At 45.9% G+C, this 25,258-nt stretch overlaps 1 protein-coding gene across 3 annotated transcripts in view; it reads left to right on the top strand.

Moving 5' to 3' along the window:
- The window catches only part of FBLN2 (fibulin 2), a 103,488-nt gene that overhangs the window by 7,770 nt on the left and 70,460 nt on the right, over positions 1–25,258 (top strand). For 2 of the 3 annotated variants that reach the window (XM_086755775.1, XM_086755774.1), the window contains exon 2: positions 20,702–22,168. In XM_086755775.1, the coding sequence (XP_086611901.1) occupies positions 20,788–22,168 (1,381 nt within the window). In that variant the 5' untranslated portion in view covers positions 20,702–20,787. Of the gene's footprint in view, positions 1–6,662; positions 6,764–20,701; positions 22,169–25,258 lie in introns of those variants that run through there. The other variant, XM_086755776.1, reaches the window with a different exon arrangement.

The raw sequence follows: 25,258 nt of genomic DNA, 5'->3' as shown, positions 1-25,258 counted from the left end.
GTGTTCGTATTACTCACTAGGATGAGGCACAGAGCGAGGTGTTCGCAGGCAAGCGCTTGGGCGGGAGCCAAGCCCAGGGTTTGTGTAATCATGCAACTAGCAACTTTGAGCATTTTTTCCCGATGGGTAAATTAAGTAAGTCTCATTTCCTCATTAAAAGAAAAGTTACGTTAAAGAAGAAAAATGCTTTCTGCAAATGAAAAATGCTTTCTGCAAATCACGTCCTATTTTCCTGCTCATTCAATTCGCACAGATTTCGAGTTGCAGCGTGAGTGTAGCCCATCCGACCTACCTCCTCTCTCCTCCCTGTTGACACTGATATTAGAACTACAGGAAAACTTAGGCTGCTGGCAAAATGGGTGGAAAATGAAATGTTTAATGTTTTACTTGAACATTTTGTGGTTTCTCCTGAAATTCTTTGTCTGAAACAAAGGATGTTCTTTGTACTTTTTTTGAGGGGTTTGTTTTTTGTTTGAAAAAAATCTGCAGTGTCACTGTGGATAGCAGAAGTATCTACAGAAATGGCATAAATTCTCTACAAAGTCTTTTTTTTTTTTTAGACCTGAAAAAAAAGGACAGTTACAAACTGCAAAACTTTGCCTCTTCCCGTGTTGAAAATTTGTTTGTTGGCAGATTCTTACAAATGCATTCAGAATCAAAATGTTAGTGATTTGGAAAAATCTCGAAATAGAGTAATTTCACATGACCCCCTCTTGGAAGCTTCTAAGTTTTGCATTCTTTGCTCCAGCACAATTCCCACTGAAGAAATACTTCAAAAAAACCCAAGATTATGGCTTCTTTTAAAAATGTAATTCCTTGCTTTTTGAGTACTGTGCTATGTTGTGTTTATATATCTTAATCTTATCCTGATTTATATGATCAAAACTAAGCTTTCCTGGATTTGTTTGGAGTCTGGAGAAGATACGCACCGATCCGCAAGACGGACAGTGGCTGCCCTCCTGAACTTGCAGGCTGTGGACGCCCAGGCTCTTCCAGCTGGATGTTGGGCTGCCGTAGCGGCGTGTGTCCTCGGCATCCCACCCAGAGTTAGGTGTCCCCTGGCTGCGTGGCACTGCAAGTGCTCCATGGTCCCCCTCACTTTTTACAGGCCTGAGGAGCGGTGATGGGCACAGGGGATGGGCTGGAGGCAGTGGACGGTTCTCTCTGCAGAGCTGCAGCTGGGAAGTGGGGTGTCTGCAGCACCAAACGCAGCAAAAACCAGCAAAGCCCTGGGAGCAAAAAGCGAGGAGGGGGGGTGGTGGCACACCCGTGCGTGGCACGCTCAGCGCCTGCACGGGGCCTCTGAGCTCTTAGGGACTGTCTGAAGCATTATGAGAATGCTGGCCTTGGGGTGATGTGGGTGAAAGGACCTGCCAGTCGCGTGTCTTCTGCCCCTTCTGCCAGACTGGCTTTTACTGTGATGCTGGCTTGTTCCGTAGCTGCTGCTCGTCACTCGGCGAGTATTCCTTTGTTAGTTCAGAATTTACTGAGACACTTAATTGGCTGTTCATTAACTGCCTTAGAGAAAAATAAGATTTGATTAATCATCATTTCAGCAAATTATAGCCTGTTCTACAGGCTAATGAAATTAAGCAGGGAAGAGCTGGCTTCCTGCAGTTAGCTGTGACCTGCCCTGGCTGGGCTTGAGGTGCACGGAAACCAGAGGGGTCACCGGCAGGAATCAGGGGTGGGGGGAGTGTGGTGTCATGGAATCAGAGAATCATTCAGGTTGGAAAAGACCTTTAGGATGGTTGAGTCCAGCCTTCAAGTTCGGCGTTAATGGGGTGAGGACCATGGAGCACTGCCCAGGGCGCAATGGAGGTGGTGCCTGTGCCTGGCAGAGGTGCAAGCTGTGGACATAAACACAGCCAGACAGCAAGAGAGGTGGCTGTTGGCTGTAATTCCTAACCTTTGAGATCACTTCACTTCCTTTTTCTTACTTTTTTGTAAGCAGTCGTCATTATAACTGATCAGGATCAAATTTCCAAGCTGAGCTCTTGAATTCATCATTGAAGAATGTATCTTTGTCTCTGAAATAGTCCTATATAGTACATTATTTCAAGTTTGAAACAGAAGCTGATTTGAAACGTAACTGGCTTTAGTTCATTATGCAACAGGGAAGATGCAACCAGCACCTTTGCTTTAGAATAAACTGGTTTATCCAAAGGTGGATAGGAAAGTTGGAGGAAAGGAAAACTCTGCAGATGCGTTGTGCCATCATCAGAAATCCCACGCAAGGCCACAGTAAACTGGTGTTAATCACAAGGCCAAAGATTTAAAAAGCAGGTTTCTTTACATGAAATTGTTTTGCCTTCTTCTGGTCAAGGGTTCTACTTCCCCCCAAGATTTTCTGTTTTCTGCCATCTTTGTGTCTTACATCCTTCCTTTTCCAAGATCCCTGACTGTTGCTCCCCTTTAATCTGTTTTAGGAGCCCTCTCTCAGCTGTTTAAAAGCAGCTATAGCTGCTCCCCCATCTCCCTAGGGCTGGCAGAGTAATAGAAACCTCCCGTTTCTCTGCCAGCGAGGCTCCTCCAGCCTCCCCGTGTAACTTGATTTAGCATCGTTTGAGACATTGACAGCGTTGACATTGGGATTATATGGAATTTGGTTTCAGGAAAGTTGGGGGATAGCACAACCCTTGATGGTTTGTACTTTACCCTTTTCAAGACCTAAATATTCTGGACTAACCTCCACCGCATCCGTGCTGGTTGTTAATTCCCTGGGGTTTGGTCTGCAGCGCTCAGGACTTGATGGAGTGGTTGGGGCTGGAGGAGCAGGAGTGACAGGACTTGAGGGTTACTCTGCCCCTTCTTCTCTTCTCCTTCACTGGTGTGTGCACCAGTTTCAAACTGGTTTAACTCTTCCTGTGCAGAATTTGGGAAGAAGGGGCATTTCCTTGTTCTCTGAAGTATAGTCTTCTCATCATTAACCATGATGATGATTGCAAATACAAAACAGAAGTAGGTCAGGAACAATAGAAGAACATTAACAGAAGAATGAATAGAAGGAAGTTTAGAGGCTGCTTTTTTTAATGTGTGTGTGTAGTAGAAAGCTTTTTTTTCTGTTAATAGAAGAAACTGAGATTGTTTTTGCTTAGCTGTTGGCAGCACTGGAGAGGAATGGATGAGAGTCTTGCAGCACAGCTCGTTTAATGTCTTAATTGCTGAAGATCAGACCAGATGCCCGGGCTTCAGTGGGTCTCGAGGGGCCTCAGTGAGCCTTACCAGAGCTCTCTCTTTGAAGGGCTTCAGTGTTTGCCATGGGGATGGTGGTGGCCCCAGTACTCTGGTGGTGGCCCTGAGCAAGGGGAGCTGGCTCCTTTTGGCATGGGGGCTGTGGTCCCCTCTGCGCTGGGCACCCTGCGGAAATAGAGACAAGGGCCTCAGCAGCCTGGCCAGTCCCCCATCCTAGGATTTGGTAGGTGGGAACGAGCTGTTTAAGGGTCCCATTTGGGTGGAGGAGGCAGCCCCCGTGCTGCCCTGGCCGTACCTGGGTCAGGCGGCCACAGGCAGGGCTTTGAAATGCGAAGCAGCCTCCTTAGGCGTTGTGGGGGGTAAAAAGTGAATTAACCATATCATAGGCCCGTGGTACTTCCCTGCTCAGATTACACTGCAAAATCTGGGCAGTTCCTCAGATAGAGCTGGAAAAGGGGATTTGGGAGTGTGAGCAGCACTTGGAGCAGAGCACAGCTGACATGGCTGGGAACAAAAGGTGAGAGGGAAACTCACTGCATCCGCGCTGCTGCACGTCCACAGGTCAGCAGAAACCCTTCCTATCCGGACGTTTGTCGCAAATTTACTGGGAAAAGCGTAAAATAACTTTGTTTGAGTGCTGGGTTTGCTTTGTGCCTTGTGTTCTGCTAGTTGCAAAGACTGCATCTGACTGTGTTTCTCTTTGCTTTTGCACTTTGTTTTCTAGATTTTACTTTCTAACTGTTCATCAGCCTCTAAAGCTCTTCTTAAATATCTTCTGTTTGGTACTGTTCAAAGACTTTATGCAGACAGAGCTGGATTTGCTTTGTTAGTTAACACTGCTAAGGCTGCGTCTACTCTGCTCATGGACAAAGCTTTTTGCAGTGCGGATTTTTTTGCAGAATACTCCATAAGCAACACATGTGTTTGTGCTATTAGTCAGCTCCTCACGGTCTTTTTTTTTATCTTCTTCTCAGAAGTGAGCTTCTTACAAAACCAATTATTTTTAATGCCGCTGCTGGCCTTTTGACTGGGAATGCAGAGAGCATTTTACCTCACATGCTGAAGTGAAAGTTAGGTTTGTTTTTGTTAATGTAAGTCAAGAAGTAGCAATGATTCAGTGTGACAGGCTGAATGTGAGCCATATGAGCCGAGCTGCACAAGCATAAAGGAGGATTGTGCTGCAAAATATCTCCAAGTAATTTGGATTTTGACACACTTACCACTTCTCAAGTTGCGATTCCCCTCCCCGCCGCTCCTGCCCTTCCCCCACCATTCAGGATCTGATGTGATGGAAAAATATATGCGTTGTCTCTAGGAATAGCAATGGTGGGGCTAAAAGTGCTTTGCTTCTGCAAATTTTATTATAGCAGTGCGAGAGCTTCGCAAGGAGATTATAATAATTGTATATGCTTACACGCATCATCTTAAATAATGACTTTAGGGACTGAAATAACTCAATTTTTAGCTGGTAATTCTTACCGCTCAGACCGTGTGTCATCTACATATCTGTTTCACTACTAGGTTTTGAAACACACCGCTATGTAGCAGTTTGGTGACCTAAGAAGCATAACTTTTGCGTTGAGCCGCCGGAGCCCGGCTCCCACGCCGCTCCCGACGCGTGTGACAAGAGTTGCGTGTTGGGGAGGACTGCTTGTCCCCAGGAACCCAGAGCACCGGGCAGAGTGCCACTGCGAGTCCCGCGCTTGGGTGGGGGATTTTATAGTGCCATTTTTTTCCAATTAAGCATTATTGATTTCTTTTGTGCATGTTTTATTTTTTTTGTTGTAGACCTTTTTTTTTTTTTTTTTTTTTTTAAATCTGCGGTTTCTCTGTATGGATGGCACATGAAGGCTGTTTTAATGTTGACTCAACTGGCACATACTCATAGCAAGATTTTATGCCCAGCCTTTTTATTGATTAAACATCTGCGTGCCTTAGTGTGTGGATGTAGAAGGGAATAGCAAATGGCAGTTCATTTCTGGCTGGGGCTTCTTATCAATAAATTAAAGGGACAGGGAGGCGCACGGTGCGTTGTGTGTGAGTGTGATATATTAGTGTAACCTCTATAAAATAAGACATATTTTAATGGCTCTTAAGCTTGAAGGTTGAATTCTGTTCGCTTAGGAAGTGTATCATGCATCTACAACAGATCCATAGCAGGGTAAACAGAATTTGGTTTTTCAGTGATTCTGTTCTAACCCACTGGCCCAGTCCAAGCCTCCCCCTGAAGTTATCAGGAAGGACCCTGCTGACACTGATGGAAGTGGGGATGAAGCTAGGCATTAAGATGGTCTAGATTGTGACACGCCTTTGCTGTTTAATGTTGAATGTGAAGTTTTTAAAGAGGCAAACCAAAAATAATATGTGGGATACTATTTTTAAGGCAAAATCCCAGCAAAACCTGTCATCAGGTTCCAAATGATTCTTTGCTTCACTTTAACAATGAGTTATCCATTATGTGGTCTTAATTTATGGAATGTTAAACAGTTTCTGGCATTACTGTGCCCCTGCAGGAAGAACAGATGGTACTTTTGAATGAGTTTTGCTGTGGGATAAAATGTTCCAGGTCTTCAACAGATCATATCCATCTGTAAGGAAGGAATAGCGTTTGTGTAAAATATACAGGGTAGAGTCAAACAACTTGAAATCCTCTACTGAGGGAAAACGGTACCTCTAGGCTGAGGTGGTACTACGCGTTGGAAGCTAATGTGGAAAGCTGTCGCTTAATGTTACTTTAAAGGTGAACGTTTATTTGGTAAAACGTCCCAAATGGGAAATCTTATATATCAGGACTTGGAAGGCAGTGTCAGTATATAACATGGTCAATATATATACTGAGAGTAGTCTATGTGTAACAAGAGTATGTTACATTTATAATCAGATAGATTGGCTATGTCTTCATCTTCTCTCCACGCATGAGTTCTATCTTGATTTGTAGAGCTTTGGCTCTCTGAGAATAGTGTGGAAGCAATGACAACCCACATCCTGACAGTTCTTATCGTGTCAGTGTATAACGTAGCCAGCCCTACAGAGCTGAGCAGAACATCTCCATCGTGATGCGCAGCTTGCACCCTCCACCAAAGTTAGTCTTACAAGTCAAACTGAGGATTGACAGAACTGTGAGAAGTTGCACTGTTTTCCTTCTCAATTCTTCTAAATGAGGAAGAACTGCTAGGGTGATGGAATCCATCGTTTTTCAGAGCTCTGCTGCAATTCTTCCAGTTGGCCTCTCGAGGAACTACTGCTTTCTTCTCATTGGCCGCTGCACTTTTGTGGTCTACATTTGGTGAATATCTTCTTCAGTTTATCTGTCTTTTTTACAATTCTGTACGTTTTGTTCATATTCCCTGCAGAGTTCTCCTTTGCAAATTGAAAAATCGCAGGCTCTTCAGCTTTATCTACCTGGAGAAAAGGTAATAATCATGTAAGGTCCTCGTGTTGTGCATAAAGACAAGTTCATGTCTAGAGGACAATCCATCCATCCTAAAACATGTTATCAGTGATATTACTTGTCCTCTGAAGTTCTGCCTACATCTCCACTGACTGTAGAGGAAGGTTCATCAGTCAGGTAACTTCTAGAAAACTGAAGTTGAGGTGAACCTGTGATCTTTAGACAACTCAGATTCGTGGTCCTCTTTGTTCTGGTCGTCTTCCTTGTACTTTGAATAGCCGAAATCAGGAACTTACTTTTAGAAGAGAAGTGATTCTGCAAAGTTGTAGTACTCTTATATTTTTGAAAATCTGGTGAAAATCTTCCCTCTCCCAGCCTCCGAAATCAATCAGCTGGGTATGAACGTCTGACTGGGCTGCCAAAGCGTTTAACATCATTTTGGGGTGAAGCAAGGTCGTGCCACAGGAAGGCTCTCTGCAGGTGCCTCTTTCTGCCAGTCGGCTGCACGTCAGCCCGGCCTCGGGGCTGCATTCCTGGAAGCACTAACAGGAATTTGAGAGTAGGCTGGACAGCAGGAACACCTCTCCTTTCATTGTGCAGGGTATGTTGTAGTCCTCATCATTTGGGTTTACTTTCCTTGGTGTTTGGTTTTTTTTTAATACCAAATGTCCTGTGATTTTGAGAGGCTTCATCTTTTACGTATTAGTGGCTTTGACATCCAATTTTTTCTTGCCAGTCATGTGCTGGACTGTGCTTAACGAGCCTGGAGGGAGGGAGTATCATTCTTCTTCTGTTGTATTAATGATTTCTTTTCCGTTGCGTAAATCATTTTTACAATTGTAGGATTTCTTCAGCTGGAAAATAAAATAACTTTGTCCCCTTCCAGGAAAATATTGACCAAAACATATATATGTATTTTAATGTACCAAGACCAAAACAGATAGTGCTCACTAGTCGATACCACCTTCTTGGATTATTGATCATTGCAATGAAAATCAGACTCAATTTACTGTTTGCTTAGCATGTTCAACAAAAACAAGATGCCAAAGGAAAAGATGTGTTCTTGTTACTTAAATGATATGCACCTCTATAAGGGAACATATTAAAAATATTCAATCAGCATTTTATGTATAAATCAGCAGGGTGTACCTGCATGTGCATAACTTAATGCCAAAGCAGAGCTGTAATCAGTTGATTGCTCTGGATTCTGTCTCCGGCATCGGAGGAATACCTGGGTGTGACCGTAGACAGAAAGCAAAATTTACACCAATATTTTCATTTTCCCAAAATTTTATATGAGAAGATGGGGCTAGCTTACTTTTTGGTATGTTTAATGGAGTCTACCTTTTTCTCGTAACTGTTGGAAAAAGTCTGGTTGGTTTCTTCAGTAATAAGACCTGTTCCCTTCTGGGCAGCAGTTCAAGTAAAATTGCCATTTTGTTAGATACCTTAAAAAATATAGTATGTTCCCCGTTAGCACAAAGCCAAATTTTGCAGTGTTAGCGTTTCCGGATTACTGAGATTTCCGATTTTGATTGTTCTGCCTTTAGTTGGAAGTTATCACAGGTGTACTTGTATTTGTTGATGATCAGTAACTTAAAATATTCAGGAGTATGGGTTGCGTGTTTACGCAGCAGGCCATTCTAGCTTCCTGTGGTAAGAGAAAATGTCCTGTGTAACTTACAGAGTAAACAAGGCTTCCTCTTCTGGTGTCATTCTGGTTTGTAGGGTAAGCATGGTGCAGAACCACAAATTGTCGTGAACACGAGAGCTACATACGTCCATCTGAGGGCAGAAATTGTCTAAATGTATATAGACTGATAGCAAACTGTCTCTTTATGATCGCTGAGCATGTCAGATTGAAATCCTGTACGGTATACAGAAAAAACCAGTACTCCTATCCCCAGGAAATTGTCCTCCAAGTGAAGGTTACACCTTGGACAATTTGGATCTGGTCCAAAGCTACTGAGATCAATGGAAGGAGTTCAGGATCTGGGGTTTGTTGTGCTCAGCAGACAAAAGGGTTGTGCCTTACTTTCACCTTCCTTAGGGAGCAAAAGCACCCCAGGGGAGTACAAGTAGTATGTGTATTTAAATGTTTCTATTCCTGTTTATGTTGAAACCTTTCAGCAATAATTAGTACTAGAGGTTTTGCTTTGAGTTTCAAAGTAACCAGTAACTGCATTCATTTTATGACAGCCTCTAAATAGCTTTCAATCTAGTTCAGGTTGGTTATAATTAAATTTGCTGCCCAGAAGAGAACAGATCTCATCACTGAAGAAGCAAACCAGACTTTCTCCAACATGTAGTATGATGCCTCCTCTGAAACACTTCTCTAGATGTTAATCTTCAGTAAATCAGGTAGCACTACTGGCCTTGGCATCTCGTGAATGATAAGTAGGGCTCAAAGCACTGTCCATCCAGGTCCTCTCTGGCAGAGTACTGAATCTGGCTGTCTGTAGGAGCTGGTCATCTTCCTGGTCAGCATCAAGTTTCGTTCATACAATTGTGTGCTGCAGCAGGTGTAATAAAAGGTCCCAAGCAGTGTGCGTGCACTGGGTGCATGGGACCCCGACCTGCTTGACCCGTCACCTCAAAGACTTGCTGGCCGCCAAGGCGCAAAACCTTGCTCAGCCTCATGCCCAGCCAGTGAAGCACAGGACAGTTTGCTTTCCAAAAACGGGAGTCACACAGCAACTCTCGACTTGACTTACACAACTCTTCGCAGTCGTTGAGGAGCAGTGCAGAAGAAACACAGGGTAGAAGATGGGAGGCATGGCAAGGGTGCCTTCTATTAGTTACATCTGGCATTATTGTTGTCTCTGAATGATAGGCTCTGAGAGGAAATAGCAGAGCAGGCATCTTTTCACGTTTTGGTATCCAACCAAATTAATTCCCCTCTCCTTTGTGGAAAGTTTGTGCAGGAGCAATTTTGATTGATGGGTTACATCTGTGGCTGCTGACTGATTAGCAGGATGATAGATGTAGCTTCATTTACAGGGATTTGCTTTCATTCACGAGGAAAAATTGAAGGTTTCTTTACAGCACGTTGTTTGCATTAAAACTTTTCAAAGTGCTCAACAAATGGTAGGCTTTGATTTCCATTTGCTTAATGCCTGTGGTAATTAACATTTCCGTGAGAACATTTTAACCAAATGTTCTAGTTTTTACTCCATTAAAATAATAATAATTTTTTGCTTTAGCCAAAGAATTTAATTGGTATATATAATAACCCTGATAGGGGACTTCTTTTGTCACCATAACAGAGGAAGCTGTTCCTGAGGAATGATCATCATGGCTTTTTCTGGACTTCATTAATTTATAATTGGTAATCTCGTGGTACATCCAGTCCACTCACTACAGATATGCTGTGTCTGCAGTCCATTGTCTCACGGCATGGGTGGAGAGAGGGCACGCATGTGAGTGCTGAAATAAATCCGAGTTCCTTTTCTTTGTACCAAAGAGTATCTGGGCAAATACTCAACCAGATTAATTAGCTAAACATTTTTCCATGCAAGATTACAGGGCTGGATCCCTAACTCAGCCTGTCTTTGTGGAGCTGATTTCTAAACCCTATCTCCTCCTGCGTGGCTTGTGGAAAACCATAGGATTGGGAAGTCAAGAAATGGGGCTGAGCAGTAGCAGAGCAAAGGAGATGGCTATTTAGTGATACTGGTACCAGTTTCTGCTGGGAGATGCGTCCACCCTTGTGTTTTTTACACCTCCATTTCTCCTTATCCATGGTTTTTGTATGCAGGTCCTATGCAGCCTGTCCTGCAGTGAAGCTCGAAGGCTTCTGTTCCTGCCAGGCTTACTCCAGATAAGCTTTACAGGTAGAAGTAGTGGTCAGAACAGTTGTTTCTTCTTGCGCTGCTTCTTCTTGTCCCTTCCTTTGAACAGAAAGACTGTGTTCAGATGAGAGCACAGCGAGCTCTCAGGGTCACAGTCAAGGGCAGAACTAGCGAATCTGGGATGATTCCAGCAGTAGTAATATGCTCAGGGCTATGCAGAGGGCTGAAATTTTTGTAAATGAAAAATTCTGAGAACACTTCCTGTAATGAAGAAAATGCGATCCCAATGACTCAAGACAGAGACACCTCCTTGAAGTGTGAGGTGAAGCTATGGTGTGCTTGTGATGGGTGACTTTGAGCTAGCGTTTCATCCACCAGATACACACAGCTAGGGAGTCTTCCTCCTCCAGCTTTTCCCCCGAGACTTTATCCAGAGGAACAGGGCAGAGAATGCCTTCTCTGTATGGAACAGTGACAGCGATGGCCTTGTGCGCTGACTCCAAGTGTTATTTATTTAACAGCCACAGCACAGGCAGGACAGTGAGTGGGCAGAAGTTCGCCTACTGTCGTGTGAGTCTCAGCTAGGTGCAGCTGGGAGAGCAGGAGATGTATTTTCTCAGCTGCGGAACAGAATACAACTATTGAAAGGAGCTGGTTTGTTGCTGGAGTTGGTTACTAAGAGCACGTTTACTCTCTTGAGGGACAGATTTGGATCCTGTTAGGTTACAAAGGAAAATAATTTGATCTTGGGTCCTTGGGAATTTCGCTACACTGTGAAATATCTTTGTGCCTTCTGAGGGGAACATGCCAAGATTCACAGCCTGCTTCTAGGGAAATCCTGATTGTTGACAGCAACTGTATGTGTGGTGGATCAAAAAAGGCATGCTGACAGAACTCTGTATGAAAGTCGTGGAAAAACTGTGAACCAAATTAGTAAGAGACTGTAAAATGCTCGCTGTACAATACGTGTTATTTTAACCTCATCAGCAGATAGAATTTCCCTATTAATCATGATATTGACAAGGCCAGGACACATTTACTGAAAAATTATTTAGTCCAAACTTACTGTATTGACATTTTGTTTGGACACTCGTTTGGAATTAATTGGTAGACTGAAGCAAACCCCTCCAAATTACTCTGGAGAGTCTCAAATCAGGTTCTTCAGTGCTGAGGTTGCAGTTCAGACGATGGAGGAACCGCTGCTCCTCTGGCTGGTGAGGTGTTTTCCCTCACAGGTAGACTGTGGAAAACTGTGTCACCATTCCCTTCAGTCTTCCCTCAAAGAAAACAGTTGTTAATTATTTCAAAATTGGCACAGGGCAAGAAAGGCCGCTTGTGTCGTGGTTTTGTTAGTGAGGGGGGGCCTAAGGTGGCAGCTTCTGTAGGAAACTGCTAGAAGTCGCTCCCCTTTGTTCAGTGGACTCGGCGGGGCCTAGGGCGGACCCACTGCTGGCCAAGGCCGAGCCGATTGGTAGCAGAATGTTCCGTGATAATGCCTCTGCCATAACGTATTTAAGAAGGGGAAAACAGAAAATTAAGAGAGAAGAGAAGATGTGAAGAAGCTGAGCGGGGGCAGAGGCGCAGAGGGGGAGGCGTAGGCGTCATGTGCCTTGCAGGCCTCACCCTCTGGCCTCTCGCCAGGCAGCCGACTGGGCCCAACTCGGTCCAGCCCAGTTGCAAAAAGTGGAAAGGAGATGAGAAGTGAATAAGATGTAAAAAAAGATCCTGAGAGACATCTACCAGCCTGTTGTGAGGAACGGCTGCAGACGCCAAGGTCAGTTCAGAAGGAGGGGGAGGAGTAATGCGGCTCCTGGCCAAGATTCCTCTGCAGCCTGTGCTGACGACCATGGTGGAGCAGGTTGTTCCCCTGCAGCCCATGGAGGTCCACGGAGGAGCAGAGAGCCTCTTGGAGCCCGTGAAGGACCCCGTACCCGGGGAGGTGGATGCCTGAAGGCAGCTGTGGCCCGTGGAGGGCCCGCTGGGACAGGTGTTCTAGAGGGACTGCACCCGTGGAAGAGATGACCCACGCCGGAGCAGTTCCATGAAGGACTGTGGCCCGTGGGAGGGACCCCATGATGGAGCAGGGGAGGAATGTGAGGAGTTCTTCCCCCGACCATGAAGCAGTGGCGTAAAACAACATATGATGAACTGACTGCAACCCCCATTCCCTCTTCCCCCCATGCTGCTCAGGAGGGCAAGGTAGTAGAGATAATGTTAAGCTCGGGAAGAGGGAGGGGTGGGGGGAGGTTATCTTGTTCCCTGTCTCATTATCCTGCTGTTTGTAGTAATAAATGAATAGTTTTCCCCAAGTCGAGTCTGTTTTGCCCGTGACGGTAACTTTAGGGATTTCTCCCTGTCCTTATCTCAAACCTCGAGCCGTTTTTCTTATATTTTCTCTCCCTGTTCTCTCGGAGGGTGGGGGGAGTGAGAGAGAGACTGCGTAGTCTGGTCCTGATCGGGGCTGAACTATGACAGCTTGCTAAGCTGTCAGTTAAATGGTAGGCTTTCCTTTGCCTAATTTGTGTTTTAGGGGGGTGGGGGAATTTTCATTTTCAACTGTTCCAAAAGGGCTGCCTGAAATAGGTGCGTAGTACCCAGGCGTGCTTCTCTTTAGTGCCCAGATGCTCCAACCAACACATTTCCCGACAAAAAGAAATGTACATTACTGGTGGTCACTGCTTAGGGCAGCGGGGTTCGAAGTGCTGGCAGACTGGATTAAGAAAACAAGCAAACCCGAAGCCTGAATCTGTTGCTTAGAGAAAGTTCTAAGTAGCATTGTAGTCATTTCATTGAAGAAAGAAGAATAGGGAGAGGGGATCACAGAGGGGGTGGAAGGGAGATGCTCAGATTTTGGGTCCCTGTGTCCTTGAGGCTGCAGCTGTTTTTTCCTTGGTGAGAGTCAGCAGCAGCCCTGCAAATGTGTGAGCTGTGTGAAACTCTGGGAAAGGGCAGAGGAGTGGAGTATCCTGGAGGAAGATAGGGAAAGAAAGGAGGAGAGAGAGAAAGGTAATCCAGGACCCTGAAAGAATACTTTTTGAGCACGGTTATGAGACTGTATAGGAGTATGTTCTGCTTGAGTTACAGTTTCTCACAAAAAAAGTATCTAAATAACGGGGCGCACTGTGGAAACCAGGGATTTGTTTCTTCCCGAGAGAAATGGGAGGAGTGCAGCTCTTTTTTTCTCAAGCAAATGAGAAAAAAATTCTTTCCTTCGCCCATCAGAGCAGCTACTGGTATTTACAGTGTCCACCTGAGCCCAGAGCGTTGAACTGGTACTGGTGATGGCACCTGGGGCCGGGCCGTCGCTGGAGCTGTGCTGCTGCGTCTCCTGGGGTTCTCTCCACATGTGTGCGGCTGCTCGAGGTGCTGCGGAGCTGAGGGACACGCTCTGCTTGCCTGCTGCCAAAAGAGCTCTCTCTGTGCAAATTAGTTCATAACTTATGAGCTTTGACAAGTTTTTGTTGGCTGTGCCTTGGGAAACGTTTTTGAATGGCTGTTGCTGAGTTTGCTTTAATCTTTTCCCAGATTTTTTTTTGGCTGTTGTGGAAATAGCTGGATTATTTAATTTTGTTTTTGAGGTGCATATATAGTCACCTGAAACTTGGTGATGTAAGGAAAAAAAAAGTCTATCGATAACAAAGACATTTGTTTTCACTGAAAAGAAAGAGTGAGGCTCCTTCTGCGGCAGAGCTGCGTGACCCTGGCCCTGGGATGAGGACCAGCCACGCGCGCTGGGCGGGCCGGTGTTTCTGTTCGCCTCCTTTCCCCCATGTGAGTTGTTACTCTCTCGCTCCTCTGCAGCTGCCATCCTCCCACTGAGTCACTTTGGATCTGCTGCAGTGGCGACTCCCAGTGACACAGAATTTCACTCTCCAGTGAGCCAAGTACCTGCCCTGTTGTTTTGGGCCGCTCTGGGGTGGCGGGGAACACTGACACAATAAACCCAAGATATGATTCTCCCTACCTCGCCTCTGCCCTGTCATTCACTTGGAAAAAGGATGCATTCACTCTCCAGGACTTCAAAAATGGCTCCAAAAGCTGCACATCCTGGAAGAATACGTCCCAGAGGTGCCTGGTCACTGTTGCTAGTGCTTGGCTACTTCAGCTGAAATACCGCTTTTCCATTACCGCAGCATGGCAGGTTCCTGTTTGGATCCGAGCGTGGGGAATGTCCTGGAGAACGTTGGGAGCATCTCTGCCTGGGGGTGCTTCTGCTGGGAAGGGAGGTCTTACCGGAGCCGCTTTTGGGAAACTGCGTGAGTTTTGATCCCGTGCCGCTTGCTCCTTGTTTGTCCCACTCTTGAGTTCTCTGCTGAATTAAGTTATGATCCTCCAGACTCCCAAATGTCCATTTTTTATGCTTTTCCATGAAAAGGGGGTTAACGGTAACCGGTTTCTTATTGAAAATAAAGCTGAGGAAAACTGCCTGCAAAAGCTATGACTTCTGAAAACAGGCTGATTTTGCCAGGAACTGGAGTGTTGACAACAGTGAAGTGACTAAGCATCTCGTGCTTTACTTCCAATAAGAAAAAGCAGCTCATTCAATCTGGATTTACACTGGGGTTTATCCTACCCCTCTTCTCTTTCTTCCCAACCCAGGTGCCCTAAACGAGAAGGCTGGCTTCAGCCCATCTCAAATTTAATTAATTAGGCAGAAACGAGGGGCTCTGTGCAGTGTGTATTGCATAAGAGCGGTAAAGGAAGCCCTTCACTTTCCATTCATCCGCTGCGTGAACAGCGCTTCAGTTACCTCTGCGAGCGAGATGGGCCGGGAGCAGCCAGCAGCCATCCCTTCCAGCGCTTGCTGAGATCACCAGTTTCCGGATGGAGAGGGTGTGAAGGGAAGAGCTAATCCACGGGCTGGCACAGCGAGGCAGGAGTTACCCCGCTCAGGGTTTTTTTCTGTTTTTCATACAAGAAAGGTCTCACAAATTTCCATTTTCTCTTGTATTTAAAGGGGATTGTTCTTAAATGGATATTTCCTTCCGTCCCCTCCCTTCTTCCTCCCTTAGTCTAAACGATGACTGCAGCCATTTAAGAGCTGCTGGCAGCTGCAGCAGACCGGAGAGTTCTGGCTGGGGAGAGAGGTGCTAAAATACACAGACTGGTGAAATACATTAGCCTTGTTGTTCGGCGTGGGTGCGCGCATGCACTTCAGCCTCCTCCTGTGCTTTTTGCAGTGTTTTCCCCAGAGTGATTGAGAAGAGATTCAGCATCACAGACAAGGGCTGTGTTTGGTCCCTGGTCGCACACAGCCTGAGCCTGACCCAGTTGGGACTGGGAAGCACTGGGAGATCAGGAGAATTGCTTGTAGGATCTCTGTGGGCTGATGAACTTGCTTTGTGCACAGGTGGTCAGTGCCACTCTGCGTTTGCTTTCCCACAGCTTAATGCATAGACTGGCTTCTTTCTTTGTATGCGTGGAACCGGGGTGCAGACTCGTGGACAAAGTGGCCAGTTCCCACAGTTGCACCCAGAAGGGAGTGTGCTCCCAGTACACGGCACAGGAGGGATCATGCAGATGGCTGCCACCTTCTGCTTTCACATCAGGCTTGCATCTGGCCCTGCACACTGTTCCGAAGGAGATGATGTCCATCAAAACACCATTTCTGTTTTTACCGTCCTCCAAAAGGGCAATTTAGTGAGGAATTGAGAGGTAGGATAGAGAAAAGAATCGTTCTAGCTAAACCAGTTTGCAGGGGTCTGCAGCTGGCTGGTTAAATCGCTGGTACATCTTCAAAGCTGGAAGTCAGTGGGTTCTCATGCAGGTGTTGTCCTCTCCAGTGGGCTGAACTGATTCTATTTATTACTTTTGTTTATAAATGACTGCCTCTTTTTATTCAGTGAACATTAGAAAGAACGTTCTCGATCCTACGGTATCTTCCAGTTGTTCTGCCATCTTTTGCACAACCTTCACACAAAAAAATGGTGTTTGTGTCAAGTCTGTGAAGAAAAGTGCCTCCTATCACCTCTTCTTACCTAGAATAAGCTTTCTCCTTCAGCACTGAAATGAAACCATCTGGAAAAAGCATCTCCCAATAAAATACTCCTCTTAATTTAAAGAAGTTGCACATCTAAAATGGCTCGATCTTATGTGGGAACACACTGGTTTCATCAACATTTTCAAGTAATACAGCCAAACTGCTTTAATCAAGTCAACGTTCTTCCTTTTGACTTTATGTTGTGGCTCTGATTGAAGTAAATCACTCTGAGAATATTGTTTTGCAAAAATGTCAGAATCTATAACTTTTTGGCCCCAAATTGAATTGAAGTAAGCATGTTGAAATCTTGTTCTATTCTACCCGCTTCCTCTGCCAGGAGACAGGAGTATGGTGTTTTTCAGCCAGTGCTAGTTATAATTCAGATGGTTGCTGCCGTTAGCCTTGGATGTCCTGTCACGCAGATCCTGGTTTCATCCGCAGTGTGAAGCATTCTCATTTCCTTTTCCTTTAAGATGTGTGCCTGTAGTTGGACTCTTACTTTTTCAAGCTAGTTTTCCATAAGGTGTCTTTGCTTTGCCTTCCCTAGGAATCATTTTTAAAGAAGGAATTGAGGAATATGGAACTCCTTTGTGGTCTGAGCCTCCTCTGTTTACTGCTGATTTACCTCACGGGTTTCCTTCTGTTGCCTTTGAGGGACTTAGTCCCAGCCCAGAGCATTTGCCCGCCTTTGCATGGCGCTTGTGCTTTCTCAGGACGTGCTGTGTGCACAGGACTGGCGACAGCCGCTTTAACAGCGGCCCAGTACGACGTCACTGAAGCCAGCAGGGTTAGCACTTGAACCAACGGAGAGCAGGATATGCAGCACAGCAGGTCAGGGAACGCCACAAAGGACATCAGTGGAAGCCGCCTGGGTCATGAAGCAATGCGTGAGGACCGGGGTGGCACTTGGGTTGTCTCGCTGTAGAGCTGTGTAAAGCTTTCAACAGAGACTTTGAAAGACTTTTAGTTTAGGTGTGCAGGGCTAGATTTGTTGTGACATCTCACCCAACTGAGCAGCAGAAGTCAGTGACATTGACACGAGTGGGTGAAGGACAGAGCTGAGAGCAAAAAGACCAAATTCTCATTTAGGTGGAGCCCTTGTGTATTGCCCCAGTTGTGTAAAAGGACACTAAAGAAAGCGTTACAGTAGTGAATGGAAGCAAATTATTGCGATGATATCCACTGGTGTTAGACCCCCCTGTCCTCCAGAGGTAGTGCATTTTTCCCCCTCTTGGTACAGACACCTTTATTTCACAGCTCCAGCTTTTGATGCCATTACCTGCCGCCTCCAGAGCATCGTTCCAGCGTTGGGGAAGGGCATCGATCCAGAGGCAGTCACACATCAGCTGCGTGGGCTGGCAGGAGCACGCATTATCTCTTTGGAGGGATGCATTTTCTCAGCGGGGCTCAGCAGTCGTGTCTGCACGCTTCCCGCAAAGCTGTTTCGCTCCGTGCCTGAAGCAGAGACTGCTGCTTTGATATGCAAGTTTATGGGTTTGGGGGGGCAGGGAGCAATGGGTGTGGGGAACAGATGGAGAAAGCGCAGGCAAAATGCAGTGGTGTAAAAGAGGTACTTGTGTTTGAATCATTACCCCAGAAACAAGGAGCTTCTGGTGAGGGAAAGTGAGCCTGAGGATAGGGAAGGTTGTGGCAGTATCTGCAGGAAAAGGGTTTCTAAGGATTTCAGCCTTACCAGTTTGAGCTTGGTAGCTTGAGAAGCAGAATGGTTGAGGGATGTGGAAATGATCAAAAGAGAAAGGGTCCAGAGGGACTGAAAAAGGCATGGAGCAGAAAGTGTGAGGGGCGGTGAGCAGGGACAGGGCTTGCTGCGGGAGACAAGCCGCGAGCTCTCCGGGCCTCTCCATGGGTGAGAGGCAAGGGAGCGAGGAGAGGAACAGAGGAGAAACTGGAGGTGACCCGGGCAAGCAAACAAACCCTTGGACAGAAGGGGGGAACAAATGAGGAGAGGAGGTGGTAACTGTACAGGGGAGGGCAGTTGAGCAGCTCCTTTGACGGAAACAGGACTGTCCCGTGATAAACCCTCAGCTGTGCCTGAGCTTCTAGGCGTGCTGGGTATCAAGTATGACTGACTTTCTGCTTCTTGCTCCAGGATACAAGGTAATTTGGGAGTTTCTTGTTGGGAGTTCAAGTTTTTGCCTGAGAAATGAGTGCTTGTTTTGGGAAACCCTAAAGTAGAAGCAAACACCATTCAGAGGGTGTCCTGCTCCCGCTGTCACATTGACCTGATGGGCTGTGCTGTACCAGGACAGCAGCAGTTGACTGTGAGCAGTTGCACTTTGGATGTAAAGTGGATGATGCACACAAACTCGCCCTTCACATCACCCACAGGTGCCGATTACCAAGGCAATGCTGTGCCCTGCCTTTGTGCACGCAGGGGCTGGCCAGACCTGGGGCTGTGACACCCAGATGGCCCACACTGGGGTCTCGGGGCTTTCTGAGCCTTGGAACCACTGCAGTGGGCGAGGGAGGAGTGGGCCAGGGCAGGTCTGTGCTCAGCTGCCACCAGCAGTGCTCGGCAAGCACGGAGTTTGGCCATTAAAGCCAGGAGGTACCAGTGGGAGGGGCTGGTGACAAAATCCTGCTGTGGGACCCTTACAGGAGAAGCTTGTCTTTAATTGTCCTTCCGTTCATAACTTCCCAGCTAAAACTATGTAATAGTTACAAATTTGGATTACCTGGAAAAGCAGCTGAAAGCAGGATAAATTATTAATTCCAAGGCTGAATTCTGAAGAATTAATTTCAGCACCACGTGTTGAAAATTCTCCTTCATATGAAATAGCCTAGTTTTGAGAGCAGTTCTGAAGAAGTCAGGTTCTTCCAAGCCATTATTATACTTGCTGATATTTTTATTTTTCCTTCAAATAGTATCCTTCAGCATACTCAACTAATACACTCAAATTACTCGTGGAAAACCTACATTTGTTGGAATTCTCTCTCTGCACGACGTACTGAAGTAATTCAAATTCCAGGGCAGAGCTGTGGAAATTCTTAGCACAGTTTGTCCGTATCTTATCAGAACAGGCACGCTTTTCCCACGGCCTGGCTGCTTTCCAGCGGCGCTGAAGCAGGCTCCTTGGAAGCCCGGTTTGAATGGGAGCAGTAATCTTTCTGAATGGATTTTCTGGCAGGAATCCTGTTGCGTGTGTCGTTTATTGTTCTAGGTGATGTGACTACATTTTGCCCTCTAGATAAATGTTTCAGGGTCTTGATTTTTTCAATGATGGGAGGGGTTCTGGAAAAATAATCAGATTGCTAATTCTATAGAATTCTGTAGGCAAATGTTTTTCTGTTTTAACTGCTTTCCCATGTAATTGTGTAGCTTTTTGAGGACGCTTTTGGTATAAAGGACAACAGCTGATTTCCTTTAACTCTTAAACTTTTCTGTGGTCAAGGGGTTTAGTAATTAAAAAGCAAACAACTTTATTTTCCTCAATGCATTTTAACAAAGTCTTATTATGCAAATTAAATTAAAAATATATATATATATATTCTGTTCACAGTGTAGTAATTCACTGTAAAGTATTACTGATGCTGTCAAAAATAAAAAAAAAAAAAAAGAGTTGCCGATGGTGGCATATCCTCAGTTGCTGTAAAAATCCCCTGTACACAGGATTGTAACTCCAGCGAAGTCGGAGTTGATCCCTTGTGCGCTACGGGCCTGGCGTGGAGCCGTGCCAGCTTCTGGGAGCTGAGGATCCGGCCTCTAATATGTATTACAGGATAGCTAATGCGATGTTTAACCACACGCTAACCACAATATACAAAGAGGTTCTATTTTAGCGCTGCTGGGGCAAAAAACCAACTGTTAATGCTGAAGACCGAAGTGCAAAAGATTGCTAAGTGGGGGAAGGAGGCAGAAAACAACTCCCATTATTTTGAGTTGATGTGTGTACAGACAAATTCTCATGTCTCAAGGCTAAGTTTTGTCTTAGAAAAATCTTTAAGATTTGGGTCTTTGTCATTAAAACATAAAGAATAATTATCGTAAACTCACATCTGCAGAGGAAGAATTGTATATTTACTTATTATCTCCCAAAAAATCTTTCTCTTTTTTTTTTCTGGAAAGATTAACAAAAAGGCATTCAAAAAAGAACAGTCATAATCTTTTTTCTTTCTGTTTCTTTTTTTCCTTTTCAAAATAGGGGTGGTGGGGAAGCATGCGACTCCAAACTTAGTGCCTACAATTGCCTGGAAGACGTTATGATTAATTTTGTACTTAGGTTTCCAGATGTTGGATTTTGTCCCAACATTTAAAGACCTCTAATGTTTAACAGGATATGTGCTGAGTATAGTCTGTAACAGAGTTTTCTTTCATAACTCTAGGATCTATGAGAAAAGGTAACTCGGGAAAACGCTGCGGATTCGGGGCGAAATCTACAGCCTTCTAGGAAAAAAACCCAAACCATTAAATGTGCAAGTTTAGACTGGAGCTCTGTTTGTTTGGAAAAACTATGGATAGGTACCAGAGCTGGCAGCTGAGCTGTTTGAACGCCATCCTCCTTGTGCTGCTGTGGACCGGCATTTCCCGTGCGCAGAGGGACTGCACGGGCACGGAGTGTCAGCCCCTGGACAACTGCATCGAGGATGTGCTGGAGCCTGGCGAGTGCTGTGCCACTTGTCTGCAGCACGGCTGCACGTGCGAGGGCTACCAGTACTACGACTGCGTCAACGTGGGCTTTATCAATGGCAAAGTACCCGAAGGGCAGTCTTACTTCGTGGACTTCGGAAGCACCGAGTGCTCGTGCCCCAAGGGAGGAGGCAAAATCAGCTGCCAGTTCATGCTGTGCCCAGAGCTGCCCCCAAACTGCATCGATGCGGTGGTGCCAGCTGACGGGTGTCCTCAGTGTGGGAGGATAGGTTGCCTCCACGAGGGCCAGAAATACGTAGCGGGGCACACCTTCCACATGCCCCCCTGCAAGGTTTGCCATTGCCCGAATGCCGGCGGTGAGCTGATGTGCTACCAGCTTCCGGACTGTAACACGTTTGCCTTAAACACTGCAAGTCCAATAGATGCTGAAGATAGCGAACCGGAGAGGCACTACGACGATCCATACAGCTATGACCAGGAGGCACCAGAAGGAGACAACACCCAGGTGGAGTCTCCAAAAAAATATAGGAGTTATTCGTCCCACCTAGAGCAAGAAAGCATCAGCCAAGAGCAAAGCGAGGATTACGACTACCTACCAGCCAGCATTGCTCCTTCAGCTTCGGCTCCGGCCGATCCGTACACCGAGGAAACGGCTGCGCTGCTCACCACACCAGTGCCTAACGTCCCCTCTGAAGTTCGCAGTGCCACAGAAAGAAGTGAGCGAAAGAGGGTGCCCCGCACCACTGCAGCATCTCTCCAGCAAGCGACGCGTAAGGAAGCACCAGTAACCACCAGTGCTCCTCCAGAGCACACGACGGCCACCACTGAGACACCCAAGCACCTGGAGGAATTGGAGAGGAGACCAAAGAGGAAGCAAGGGGACAAAGAGAGGCATGAGCAAGAAAGAGCCCCCCACTCTAAAATGAAAAAGCATGCCAGGAAAGATGACCCAGGGAACAGCATGCATCCAGGCTTTAAAGAGGTGAACTTAACAGAGCCAAGTTGGTCAAAATCCTCCCATGAAAGGCAGGAGGGAAATGCTTTTCCCAAGGTGAAGTTCAGTGCAACGACCTCTCCTCCTGTTGCTCTAAAGGAAGACCGTAGTCAGTCATCCCAAAAGCAGTCGCAGATGCTTTATCGGTACCAGCCCGAGGAGGAGGGGGACCCCAACTCTATTCACGCTAACCCCAGGTTACCAGAAGGTAAGAGCTACTTCCAGTCTGTCTGGAGAACATTTACTTACAGTAACATTGGTGTGTACCCACTGTTCTTTTCTTCTTACTGCTCCACGTGGGCATGAAGCCAAGCAAACCTCCAGTTACCTCCTTTCCTCTCTTTCAGAAGATGGTTTGTGTTTTGTTTGACGTAACAGATACTGTTTCACTATGGCGTACCTTGCTTTGATTTCACAGACTATGGATGGTGTTTTCTGGTATTTTAAATTTATTTCAGGCAGCGATTTGTTAAAATCTGACCTCTACCTTCCATTGCTTGCTCTTAATTTCTAATGTGATGTTAAGAGAAATATCTTACGCTACACAAAAGGAATTGGATTTAATTAGTTATCCTGATAACGAATGCTCCAGTTACTAACTGAATGGAATCACATTCCTAACTTTTGTCTTTTGCTGGGGAAGGAAGTGAAACAGTTGTGCTTCTACTACAAAAATATTTACAGCACTTGCTGTAATATTTATCCTATGGTTGAAAGGCTGCCCAAGCTCGTTAGGACAAGAACTTGATAGATGTACTGAAATACTCCTGAGGACTAGGAGGGAGAAAGAGGACTGCCTCTTGCTTTCTGTTTTTGGGGGCTGGAAGTTGATGATGTTTATGATCAACTGTGGCAAGTGTACGTATTTCCTCTCTGCCTTTTGATTCCTCCTGACATCTGCAGTGAATGCTGATTATACGCTTATGCAGTGCTCATTACTGTAATGAATGCGAACTTCGTCGCTATAAATTAACACATATACAGCTCATATTTCCAATCGTTTTTCATCAAATCAAGAGTAATATCTCCTTTTTCAAGATGTGGCACAAAATGTTCTCATGAGGCTCAGATGTATAATACTTACAATCTGAGTGGAGAATCCTGATTACTCCCTAGAGGGTGATATTTCTTCCTGGGTTATCTAGGTAGCCCTGAAACATCTTGAGCTGCCTAGTCCATCTGCTCAAGAAGCTCCAAGCCTTACTTCCATGCTACCTTCTCCTCAGATGCCCGTTTTATTTGGCTTCTAGCTCCTTTTGTTATGTGAAAGATGACTCGAACAAGGGTGACTGGTTATCCTCGGGGAGCAGTGAACCGATTCCACCCTTCCAGTTGTGTAACTTGAATAAGAGAATCCATCAGTAACACCTCCATCTGCTCTGTGCAAATGCAAGTGGCAAAACCCACCTGCCTGTGTGGTGCACTGGGCTCATCTGTCGTCAGATTTTGCTTTGCTTGGTATTACCATGCAGCTTAAGCACAAAACTCTCCCTTAGATTTGTTGCAGCCTACCAGAAAATCTGATGGGAGCTGCGCATCAAGGCTGTGCATAATACATGGGTCTGAGTTAGGACTAATAGGCAATAACCTGTTTTCTGATGTAGCCTTAAAACAATCTGTTTGAAATTAAATTGCCCTTTTTTTTTCCCCTCTCAGAAAGAAGAGATGGTTGGACCATCCTGAAATATTCAGTGAGAAAGTCTATTGGGGTGAAAGTGTTCAGCAGCAGAGTTACTACTACATTGTAGAGTCTCCTTGGGCGATTTCTAATCTGTGATTCCTGCTTGACTGAGACAGGTCTGGTCTGGATTGGGTCGGGGTGCCTGTTGGATTGCAGCAAGATCTGGTGGATGTTGTGTCAGGTGTGAATTGTCTGGCCTAGAGGAGCAGGCTCGGAAGTCACTGGATGCCGTTTTTACCTTAGCTGATATATACATCCCTCCTTTAAATATTGTAGAAGAAGAAATGAAAATAAATAGCTCTTGAGAGCACAGCACTCTCCAGCTGAGAGTAATGCAGCTCTGAGGCTGCTGGTGCTGTTTGGCCCACAGCACGTCCCGGGAGTGAGTGCCAGTGTCCTTGCACCGCCTGGCCAGGCAGCCCCTGGTCCCCATCCGCTCCACCATTCCCATAGGAATTGTACAGGCAATGTCAAGGAACTGCAGAACCTTCTGAAAAAATCAGGAATCTCCCTTGACACAGCTCGCGCCAGCGCTCGTGCCTAGGGACGGCTGGATTCTCACTTGTTTTGTTGTTGATTTAATTGATGTGGTTGTGACTCGTGAGTAGATCCGCACGTTTCCAGTAATAAAACACATACATCTTCTGTCTCCTCAGTGACTCCTGAGCCAGCGGTAGCGGGTGAGGGAAGATACTAGTCAGACTTGAAAGAAAAATTAATTTTGCCTTCAGATAGAGAATGAAAATATAAATTTTGTACATGTATTTCTAACTACAAAATGCCATAATCACCAGAATTGCCAAATAACTTATTTTCTCCCCTCAAGAATCAGCAGCATGATGCAAACTGCATCAATCCCCTGATTTTTAAAACCTGTGAGGCCATTTCGCTGTTTCCTAATGAAGCTGCCGCTCTTGCAGCAGGGTGGTGCCGCACCTCTGGGCGCGGTGAGGTGCATGGGCGGCCCCAAGACGGGGTTCGGGTCCTGCCCAGCAATCTGGGGTGCGATGTGAGGCAGAACTTGTGCTCCCAGGTCACTGGCCACACCCTGCCCTGCCCACGGACTCCCAGGAGCGTTGAGCGCAGATTTTGTCCAGCCCGCTCTCCGCGGGGTGCTGCGGGGTGCTGCGGCCATTGCTGGCAGCTCGGGGATTGCGTTTTGGCCCCCGTGAATGCTGTGTGACCTGCGCTGCGCAGGGCGGTGCGTGCAGCCTCAGAGAGGAGGCTGGGTTAGGGGGTTGTTTAGAGGTTTTGCACTGAATTGAATTTTCCTGGTTTTCTCATCAGGCTGTGTATGGGGATGGATTTTTGTTATTTCGGGTTTTTTCTGCCTTGAAATCCTCAATGTGGTTATTAACAGTTCATCTTAATTGCTTTTTTTCTGGAAACATATATTTATCTAGGTTCCCAAGTCACTGACAGATACTTTTTTGTGACTGTAGAAAATTCTGTATTTTTCTTTTTTAGTCTTTCTTTTTCTTCAGAATTTAGAAAAGCATAGGAGGCTTCACAGGAGCATTTGCTGCCACTAAAAATTCAGCCCAAGTTAGATGGCTGTTGCATTTGTTCTTCCTATTAGCTGTGTCCTGGCACCAGAACTCAGCTGTGGTCGGATCC

This window comes from Chlamydotis macqueenii, chromosome 10 (assembly GCF_036417535.1).
Source record: "Chlamydotis macqueenii isolate bChlMac1 chromosome 10, bChlMac1.mat, whole genome shotgun sequence".
Taxonomy (NCBI): Eukaryota; Metazoa; Chordata; class Aves; order Otidiformes; family Otididae; genus Chlamydotis; species Chlamydotis macqueenii.
This window is presented reverse-complemented; position numbering and strand designations above follow the sequence as displayed.